We start from the raw sequence: 11,119 nt of genomic DNA, 5'->3' as shown, positions 1-11,119 counted from the left end.
ATCTTTTTGTTGTTATTATTGTCGTATGTGTTATATGGAACTTCAACACTACTGCGCATCAGTTTTCAATTTATTTGGAAGAAATGTACCAATCTCTCTAGCATTCTGAGACTTGTCTTGACATAAAAAGTTACATTGATTATTTTATTAGAGCTGCAGAGGTATTACAATTCTCACTACATCCATGCGATGGCATAACTGGCCAAAAATGCCGACTCAACCCAGAAGTGCCGTTTATTTTTGTCTGTTTTTAAAAAAATATTTGCCTTATTTCAAATCGCAAATTTCGTGACACTACAGTAAAATAATGAATAAATAAGGAGAAATAGCATCTGCGCGTGAAATCGCATTTTTATGTATAAAACGCCCAACTTGCTCTGCTGGTTTAACCTTTAAGAGCTATCGGAAATTATACTTTGTCATCGCCAATTATTCATGCATCGTAGTAAAACTTAACGAGACGAATTCGAAAACACTCATCAATATTTTTTTAACAGGTTATTTAAAATTACTCATCTTAGTACTGACCCAATGTTAAATATTCTTTGGAAAAATCCCAGTGGTGACTCTGCAAACAGGCATCGTGAGGTGTACCTGAACGCAACCGGGCAACTTCCAACATGGCGGCTCAACGGAGGAATTTGATGCAGAGTGTAAGTACAAACTTCGTCCCTCCTCCACGTCTTTGGCGTATAAAACTCAAAGGTTACTGCCTTGGATTGAAATATAATACCCGTCTTGGTTGGTTTTATTTTTCTTTTGCACATTTTCGTGTGTTTGTGTGTACTTCTGTGACGTTCGCTTGCGCTAGCTAGCTGTGTGGCTAACATACAAGCTCCACTCCCAGACGATTAATGGTGAAAAAAAGCATGATAAAATTCTTTATACGGCATTGTTCAAAAGCTACAATGCGTCTGACTTGATACACAAAATAACTGAGAAGATGAGAACATAAATACAAGTTTTGGTTCCTTATTTAGGCTACACAAGAGGGTCTTAATAGGAGGATATCTCAATGGGATGCTGACTTCTTTTGTAGCATCAGAGTTGGACCGACGACCTTCCTCTGTGCCAACTCTGCGGAGTTGGCACCGCACCAAACTGCGTGTATGGCCCCGATGGGAAAGGCACGCAGAGCCACCCCAATGAGGACACACACCTTCGCTTCAGGTAAGAGAATCAGGATTGTATCGTAGATCCAGGTGGGGGTGGGGGGTGCTGAAAGTAAACTGAAGCCTCTTTCAAGCAACACTGTCAGCCCAAAGTGCTCCAAATACATCTTGCGCTCTTCTTTCCAGGAGTGAGGATGGCTGCTCCCTCTACGGCGTCTTCAACGGCTACGACGGCAGCCGAGTGGCCAGCTTCGCTTCGCAGTGTCTTACGGCCGAACTCCTGCTGGAGCAGCTCAGTGCCGACCACACGGACACTGATATCCGCAGGATCCTCACGCAGGTCGGTGTGATACCACATACATGGGTAGGAAATTTATAACCCGGATAGGAAATAAAACGGCAGCACCTACGCGGGCGGGGGCACGGCAATTTCAGTGCGGAAGTTTCATGTTGTAAATTTGCACAATCTTTTGTGGCCATTGTTTGTTAATCTGTGTGCGGGAGCTCTCCCCTTGCTCCTTCCCGATTGGTGGCTCTCGTCCCGAACTCAGCCGACCAGTCAGTGCAAGGGATTGTGACCCGATTAGTCATTGATTTCAGGGCTGCCACCACCTGCACTGTTTAGGCACCACTATTCAAAGAGGTCTTTGTTGCTTTCAGAGTTGTGTTGTGTATGACTCCACTTAGAAATGTAGTGTTGTGCGTGTCTGTCTCTGTTGTGGCAATCAAGGTGTTATTGCTCCGCGTTTATTCACTCAAACTTCCACACCTGTTGGACCTTTCCTCTGCTGCCACTACGAGAACGGGCCGGAACAGTTCTCAATCAATAAATGAATTCTTTCAAGCCTGTTGAGGGCGTGTCTTAAATGAGCTGCTTTTTCCTTGCCGCGTCGACTCGGTGTGGGGCGTTTATAAGTCTGAAGCTTTTAAAGTGTGAATGAGAAAATGAAATCACTCTAAAACATTGAATTGTGGGCAAACATACTTTTATTTAGCTGATGCAAATAGTCGATGGCCATCCCCAATCGATTGTCTGTTGCCAAAACAATGTGTGTTGTTTGTGCAGGCATTTGAAGCGGTGGAGAAAAGCTACTTGCACACCATCGACGACGCTCTGGCAGAGAAAGCTAACCTGTCTGGCTACATGCTACCGCATAGCGAGGTGTGTGTACCAAGGTTGTTATAGTTCATGAAAGCTAACAAAATCGTGACAACTATAAACATTTTAATGAACAAAATTGCTTAAAAAAAGAAAACAAACTGAAAGTACATCTTAGATTAATTTTCAAAATGATAGAATTATTAATTCTTTTGTTTTCATTTTTTGTCAATCAATATCATGCATGAGCTTAAGATGTTCATTTTAAATGTATTTCAATATTGCTCGACAGTGCGTCTGTGCAGAAGGAAGGTTGGGCAGTCATTTGACAATCGTAGTTCACTTTATTACACAATACGTAGTGACTTTGTTTTTTGTTTTTTTGTGTGTGTTTGTTTATCTTGCACCCTGCAAATATTCCATACAATAAAATCAAATTAAGCATTTTCCCCAAAATAAAAAAACGGCTCCAAAAACTATTTAAAACTGAATGGGAAAAAAAACCCTCCAAACGAGATAAAAACTATTGTGAAAAATGTTAACATTTTCCCCAAAATAAAAAAACGGTTACAAAAACTATTTAAAACTAACTGAATGGGAAAAAAAAAACCTCCAAACGAGACAAAAACTATCGTGAAAATTTTTAAATTATTATAACACTGGTGTGGATACGCACACAAATTAAATCACCCTGTCTGACATAAAACTTTTGCTTTGGCGGCTTCTTCGTCCAAAGGAATAAGGTTGAAGTGAAGGGAGGAGCTTCATTTCAACAGGCCGTTGTCCGATAAAAGCGTTGACATTCAAGGCACTAGTCATCCCTTTCTATACCGCAGCTTACTTATTGTGGCTTCAGTGCATCACACAATTTATTTTATTTTTGGTGTACGTTAAAACCCTTACAGTTACTTGGCTGCATGTCTTGTGAGCTCATTGAATAGCGCCTTTCATTGCTAGTTAGACCGATAAAAAATCCCTTCGGAGGTGGTTTCAATCGAGGGAAGATGGAGGCAGCCGCTGGTGCGTTTTTAAATCACTTTAACCGACGCAAAATGCAATCCTTCAAAGCACGTTCTTGGCTCGTCTGCTACGAGCCTCAGCTGACGCCGTCGCTGTACACCGCAGCGGCAAACCCTCTAGCCAGGAACTCGTCGGACCACACTATCTCCACCTCCACATCCGAGTAGGCCTGCCTTTTAAAGGCTTTCCGATGGGCTTAACTCGATTTACGTTCATACTTTTGTTTGTGTACTTGATTCCTGAACGCTCTCTTTTTTTTTTTTTCTTCTCAATCGGGCCTCCAGAAGGTGCAGGAGCGCTTGAAGGAGTTGGAGCAGGAGGTGTCGGGAGGAGCCATGGCTATCGTGGCGCTCATCCTCAACAACAAACTCTACATCGCCAACGTTGGTACGTAACGAGCGCGGAAAAACACACGAGTTGGGGGAGCTTTGGCCGTGAGCTCGCCGTTTGACTTTTCCACCAGCAGGTGTCGTGCTTGCACCACGTTTGCCATCAGCTCAATGATCTGAAATTGAACAGCCTTGCTCCTTACCCGAGCATGAAATGGACATTATTCTTTTAAACAATTATTTTAATTATCCGTAAAAATGGTCCTTAATCATTAAGTCTCTTGTTCAAATGTGTTTAAAAAAAGCCAGACACAAAACTAACATTTACAAATGTTCTTTGAAGGTAGCATCAGTGTAAAATTCTTAGTTTTAATGTCCATGATTTGAAACAGACCCCGTGTGTCGTTTTATCCCATTTGGCCATCAGGTGAGTTGTTGACTGTTGTGTTCTGGCCGGGTTCATACTGATATCAATGCTATACTGTGTTGACGCTGCACCTAATATGACCGTTACAGTTGTACATGTCCCGACATGCTTTAAATACATTTGCATGTGTTAAAGCACTGCTATTTCTAAAAAGGCACCTTTTTTTTTTAAAAGACTCCTGAGCCTTTGTTCTCCCTCTCACTGTCAAGAAACAGGAGATTATAACATCACCTTGAGGAAAGGAAAAGAAGTTGTTTGCACAGTTGTCCAAATAAGAGGAACAATGTTCTTGCTTCTAGCTGTTTATTTGTCACGGACACATGAAACAAAAGTCAATTCAATTCAGGGTGGCTTCACTGGACATAAACATTTGCGTGTCTGATTTGCCGGCTTATGCTTAAGTTTGACCTTAAACAGCCAAGTCAATCTTTCGTTCACTGCCTATTTCCGAAAATGTTTATTGGTCTGTCATAGTGGCGTAGAGTTATCTGGAATTCAATTCACGTTTCTCAGGGACCAACCGGGCTCTGCTGTGCAAAACCACCAGCGACGGCCAGAACCAGTTTTTCCAGCTGGGCCGACCTCACAGCACCGATAATGACGACGAGCTGCAGAGACTTGCTGCGCTGGGTGAGGTCAACTTTAAATCTTGCCGTTGTTTGCATGCAAATTTTTGCGATTTTCCAACATTGAAGTGCAGAGTTCATGTTCAAGCCGTGCCGGCTACCACAGCCGCGCGACGACGACGGCGAGCATTTATTTACTTATTAAAAGCCGACTAAAAAAGAGCAATACGCTCTGTTTGGAATGTCATCGCAGTGAACCGTCTCAGACGCTTATTTTCAAGTGATCTATCAAAGTGATTTACATTGATCAGCAATCATTCCATGCCTGCCCTTTTTTTCCCCAGGATTGGATTCGGCCCGCGTGAGGCAGGCGGGTCAGATCGCTGGGCAGAGCAGCACCAGGAGGCTTGGAGACTACCGGGTCAAAATTAACTACAATGATATCGACCTGCTCAGGTAGATGAACGGACCTACCAAACACACTGCAAAGCTTATTTTAGGCATGCTCCTAATCATCGACTTAATTGCTGAGCCTGTTTGAACGGAATTTCGAACCAAAACCGTGGCACCCCTTGAGGTGCTTACAGTACCTCGTAAGAATTTGTGTCCCGGGGATCTTTTGCACCATTCACTTTCTTGCTCCGTTGAATGAACGTAGGTGGAATTGACTTAAGTCTTAAAATTAGACAGCGCATTGCCTTGCCTTCCACAAATATACACGCAGATCATTTATCATCAGATCCCTTTAAATTATCTCAAAATGGCAACTTTACAAAAAAAAAAAGGCGTCTCACTTCTTTAAATTTGGCTGAAATGGCAAAGCTCCAACCAAAGATGAAAGAAGCTGGATTGAACAACAGTAAGTCCGCAGGATGGGATGTACAAGGGCCGCTGGGACCAAGTGCCATCACCTGTGTCTTCTTTTCATAGAAAATTAATTTTAATTCAATGCCATCCATCCGGGTCTTGCCTGATTTCCTCTAGACGTGCAAAACGGAGCAGATACGTTGAGAGCAGCAGAGGACCCTAAATTGAGCCCTGTGGAACTCCACACGAGAGTGGGGCAGAAAAGAATAATTGTTCTCTATTCATCTGAGTTTAAGTGAGATTAAAGTGGCCAAATTGTCATCTCACTTCCTTAAATTAACTTCAATTGTCAAAGCTAAATACAGAAAACATTTACTCCTTGGAGGAGAGTCTTTGAGTATTGAAAATCATTTCTTGTCATTTTTTGATGTCATAATTTCTCTTCACAAATGCACACTTTTGATACCGTTTCCATTTGCTTTTTTTTTTTTTTTTTTTTTTTTGCGGGACTCCAGCGCGGCCAAAACGAGGCCCATCATAGCCGAGCCAGAAATACTCGGTAGCCAGTCGCTGGATAGCGTTACGGGCTTTCTGCTGCTCATGTCTGAAGGACTCATCGACGCCCTGGAGTGCGCGCACGGGCCCGAACATGTCAACAAGGTCGATGGCAACACTGCACGCACACACCTCTCAAAATGATTCTCTTGCTTCCTTATGACACGGAAAATTAATCAATTGCACTCTTGACGCCTTTGTTTTCCAACTTCAGCCCGCTAAGCCAGTTTTGCTTAGCAACATGAAGTTGGGTACATACAGTATGTCTATCATGAAAACAACCACACAAAAAAATCTCAAGACATCATGCCCAGGGGAGGAGGAAAAAAATCCACCACAAAATTCTGCCATTTTGGCCTTTATTTTCAACCTCCATACCTTATTTACTTTTGGAACCTGTAGCCACAGCGTAGTCTTCTACTGCAGCTTTCACTGCACGCCCATATGCTGTTTTCCTAACACTATTGTCACTAAATAATACTGCAATCACATATGGATGCGCCGGTTTTAGAAAGGGCAGCTCATCCTGTGAAGGAAGAGCTGACACTGATTGATAACCCGATAGCTTCTTATCTCACTGGGTGGTCGCCTGACTTCCTGATCCCACGGGAGATGGCGGTACGACCCAGCGCTGATGTTTATCCTCCAATGGAGTGTTTGTACTTTTTACTTGTTATAGTCAAAACTACAAGACAAGTTTACTGTATTGGAATTCCATTTGGACACATCACCTATAAACATGACAAGAACTGGGAAGAAGCAATTCCATTGCGGCTCCTTTTTCCCAATGAGCCTGCAAACCTCAAATTTGGTAGACATGAGTGGACCCACAAAAAAAAAAAAAGTCTCCTCAAGACAGCGAGAGTGCTCCTTTGGGCTCATTTTGCCATTCAAGGCGTCCTTCGATGTTTGCCACATTGCTATGAGTAGAGAATGGCCAAAACGGTAAAAAGGTTGCGAGCGCCTGTTGGAATTTCTTTCAAATTAAGCCCTCAAAGCAATAAAGATGATTATGATTCTGAAATGTTCCTTTTAACAACCGCAAATTTGGTAGACGTGCCCATCGTGAGGAGATGCAAAAAGGCCATTGGCAGTTTTGCTTAGGAGTGGCCATTTTCGGGTCAGTTTTGCCATTCCCAGAGGCGCCAGAGTTTGGATGACTCACCACAACACGAGACCAACTCCAAATGACCCGCCCGACATGCCGACGTGACCCGCGCTCCTGTGCCATCCTAGGAAATCGTTGCCATGGTGGCGGCCGAGCTGGCGCAGCAGAGCACGCTGGAGGCGGCCGCCCAGTCTGTGGTGGACCGCGTCAAACGGCTGCACCACGACGTCTACACGTCGGGCCGCCAGAGGGCCACCTTCTGCTCCCGTCACGAGGACATGACCCTGCTCATTCGTACGCTCAACTACCCGCTGGCGGACGGCGCCCAAACGCCCACGCAAGGTGCTTTGCTTGTTCGAGAGACTCAAGTTGAGAGAGAGTCCTCATCGCCAGGGTTCTTTTATTGAGGAGAAGAAAAAAAAATCCTGTCTCTGAAATTCAGCTTTTGTGCAGCACTGCGCTGACAAACATCTGCCTGTCGATGGCGGTGTTGCTGTGGATTAGAGATCAGAACTGCTTTTGAATAGAAGATAAAGATTTTGGCGGTGTCTCTCGGTTTGTCCCGTCGAGTATAAGGGAGACAAATGGCGACACGTTGAAAGTCCGACAAGTTTGGGCACCTCAAGTCTGAAATCAACATCCGAGTGCCAATGAAAATAAAACCAGACGGTGTGTCGTCCGAGGAGCAGAAATACAAGTCTTAACAAGGTTGAATTTTGTATTTGCGCTTCCCCGCTGAGTTGGGCCCTCTTGGAAGTTTTGGGCCAAGCGAAATGTGTTGTTCTTTTGGACGTCCCTTCTAACCATTTTCCTCCTGGTTTGGGGCTTGCAGGCGGCCGCATCTACCCGGTGTCGGTGCCCTACTCCAACAGCCAGAGCACCAGTAAAACCAGCGTCACCCTCTCGCTGGTTATGCCCTCGCAGAGCACCCTGACCAACGGGACCGCCGCGGCCTCCACCCTGGAGGAGGGCACCCCCACGCCCGGGTAAGCTCGCTCGCTCGCCCCCTGACCCCTCCCTTGTCACTTTCCGCAACGGAGGGCCGAACGAGTCATCGCGGTTGTGATATCATTACGATTTTTGTGATAGAACGCAATTTGCGGCGATGTAGAGCGTCATCCGGAGCGAGCAAGTGGCGGCTGATAGACCCGCCATGTGTTAGGCTGTTGTCGGTCATAATGGTGAATTCATTGCTTGTTTGGTGAAAAATAGAACATTTGAATCGAAAAGACCTTGGAGGGGGGGAAAAAAATCGCATTTCCGTGATTTTCCAAAATGGTTTAGCCTTAGTGTAACGGTATCTTGACTTCGAAATAGGGTTGAACAATTCAAATCATCGCTCATGTCAGTATTGAGCAAGGGGGGGAAAAAGCATTTTGGTTCTATTTCAAAATGGTTCAGCTTTTTTTTTTTTTTTTTCCTCCAGCTATCACGCTAGCTACAACATTCCATTCCGTCGGTATTTTGAGACGTTTTCATCACAGAGTACAAAAATAGTCCGTCCACTGCTTTTCTCCTGATTTGAGTTGATTTAACATCCAAGCACGGCCACGGAAGAAGTTGAACTGACAGTGAAGGCAGCGCTGTACTTTGCTGCTTTTATTCCCTCCGGTGTTTGTTTTGACTGGAGCAGCAACATTTTTCCGGGCTTCCTGTGTGAGAGCCCTCCCCCTGCTGCTCATTTAGATAAGTAAGATCGCACCCCCCCCCCTTTTTTTTTCTGTATTTATTTTGGGTCAGCCTTTTGCTTCCCGGTGTTCCTCCGCCGCTTTGCTTGTTTTTACTCGGCGAGCTTTCATTTCTTCTTTTGCTTGACGGCCGGAGAAAGACTCGAGTCGAGCTGCTGGTACAATTTTGCATCAAACAAAACGTAAATAAACGGCGGTGACGACTTCTGGACAGCTCAAGCCAGAATGTTTTCAGGAGTCTTGAGAAAATTCTTGACAAGTGTAACAGTTATAAAAGGCATGAAATCAGGTCATGTGGGTCACTTCCTTCCGGCTTGTGCTTTACTCCGACAATATTACAACATTCATTTTAGTTTGTGAAGTTTTGTCATCAAAAACAAATTTTAAAATTATTTCTTCATTTGAATGCAACGTTTTGCATTTCTCACTGCTAAATTTCAACTTTAATTTTTTTCTTGAAAAAAAAAGAAAATATGAAAAATGTTCTTGTAATATGACTAGATTCCTTGCTAAATTTAGATTTTTTTTTTTCAATTAAAAAGATTGACTCCTCGAAAGGCAGCTTGTAATCTTACTGATCCAAAGCCTAAAAATGCACAAATTTTTTTTCTGACAAGATAATGTTGTGTCGTGAATGAGATTTGTTGTTTCAAGACAATACAACTTTATCTGCTTGGAAATAAACATTTTAGCTTCTAGCCTGCTTATTTTTCGGGAAAAATCATATTACTCTGCTTAATAACTCCATTTTTTTTTCTCCAAACAAGTTCGAATGTATTACTTAAACATTAGGATTATCTTCACTGAAAATATAAACCCTTTTTGTTTTTTTACTTCTCACAATTTGTTTTATCTTAAAAAAAACAAAGCCATTCCTTTCATGACATCCTGACTTTTTTCGAGTATATGCGTTTTTTTTTACCCCCCCCAAAATATGGCTATTAAAAAAAAAAAGCATAAAAATGGAACACATCAAAATAAACTCATTTTTTTACTGAACTTTAGTATAATAAATGACCAGAAAAGATCATTTGAAATACAACGCACCTTGGTCCTACTTTTGTAAATAAATGGATGGAAGCAATGTAACTTTCCGTCGCGTTGATCTCGGCCATCCAAGGTAGAGGCAATCACTCCCTCTTCCTCACCCTAATTTTTCCTCCTCCTCCTCCTCCACGCCGGCCCTGCCGCGTCCTTGACTGCGCCGCCGCCTTCGAACGGAACCCCGACCTGTACCCCCGCCCTTCCCACCGTCGTCCCCTCTCCAGTAGCCAGAGCCCCACGGCCACCCTGCAGTCCACCAACACGCAGACGCAGAGCTCCAGCTCCAGCTCAGGTGACGGCAGCCTGTTCCGCCAGCGGGGGAGCCAGGCGGCGCAGCCCGACGAGACGGGACGCGTCCCGCCCTACGTGGACTTCACGCAGTTCTACCGCCTGTGGGGCGGCGAACACGGCGACGGACAGATCGCTCGGGGCGGCCTTGGACCCGAGTGAGACTGACGTGGCGGAGGCCCTTATTCGTCTTTTCCACTAAAGTCAGACATCGGGACCAAATGACCAGGAAGCCTTTTGGACTTTGGGATCCTCGCCGCTCGGAATTTGGCTGCCCGTGCTCGGATGCCGTCGTGAACACGTCCAAACACTTTGCTCCCGTGCTCGCCGGAACCTAAAAATGTGGAAGGACTTGCCCTGCCGGCCAAGACTTTGAGGGTTCAGAAAGGATATAACTTGTCCCTTCATTAGGTACACCCCCGAAAGAACTTCAACTGCATTATCAGGAACGTATTTTTATTCACCTAAATTACAACTTTTAAAAAAGCGCTTTTATTTTCTCCTTTAAAAGCTGACTTCATGTGCAACTTTCAAATCGCTTAGAACATAACTGCCTAACTTCATTTTGGGGGGTGCAAAGTCAGATTTTTGCAAGAAATTACAGAAATGAGGAACTGTCACTGTGGAGTCAACATTTTTGTTCCAACATATTTGTAAGCTAAAAATGCAAACAACTTAGCCTCTTTGCTTAGCAATTTAACCCATAATGCCACAGTGTTTGACTTGCCCAAGTAAAAAAAAAAAAAAAGTCTCTTTGGTTAACTCCGTCAAATGTGCGGGGTTTTTTGTTTTTAATTTATTGCTTATTCTTGGCAACCAAAAACTGGTAGCCAGCCCATCGCAGGGCACCCATTGACGAACAACCACCCGCGCTCACACCTCGGGACAATCCAGAGTATTCCGTTAACCTGCCGTGAATGTTTTTGGAATGTGGGAGGAAATCGGAGTACCCGGAGAAAACCCACGCAGGCACGGGGAGAACATGCAAACTCCACACAGGAAGGCCGCAGCCGGAATCGAACCCTCACCTCTGCCGACGTGCTTACCAGTCGACCACCGTGTGTGTGTGTGTGTGT

At 44.3% G+C, this 11,119-nt stretch overlaps 1 protein-coding gene across 2 annotated transcripts; it reads left to right on the top strand.

The window, feature by feature from the left end:
- Positions 1-567: 567 nt before the first annotated feature.
- Positions 568-10,842, top strand: tab1 (TGF-beta activated kinase 1/MAP3K7 binding protein 1). Of its 2 annotated transcripts, none has more exons than XM_019862245.1 (11): positions 568-653; positions 1,040-1,170; positions 1,299-1,452; positions 2,179-2,274; positions 3,516-3,618; positions 4,501-4,617; positions 4,898-5,009; positions 5,876-6,020; positions 7,152-7,365; positions 7,856-8,009; positions 9,983-10,842. In XM_019862245.1, exons 1-11 carry the CDS (start codon positions 621-623, stop codon positions 10,203-10,205), a joined length of 1,482 nt encoding a protein of 493 aa, XP_019717804.1. In that variant the 5' UTR covers positions 568-620; the 3' UTR covers positions 10,206-10,842. The 2 variants fall into 2 exon arrangements, with proteins under 2 accessions (XP_019717804.1, XP_019717803.1); XM_019862244.1 differs by having other exon boundaries at positions 9,980-10,842.
- The last annotated feature ends 277 nt before the right edge of the window (positions 10,843-11,119 follow it).

Source organism: Hippocampus comes, unplaced genomic scaffold, assembly GCF_001891065.2.
Source record: "Hippocampus comes isolate QL1 unplaced genomic scaffold, H_comes_QL1_v1.1 scaffold7, whole genome shotgun sequence".
NCBI lineage: Eukaryota > Metazoa > Chordata > Actinopteri > Syngnathiformes > Syngnathidae > Hippocampus > Hippocampus comes.
This window is presented reverse-complemented; position numbering and strand designations above follow the sequence as displayed.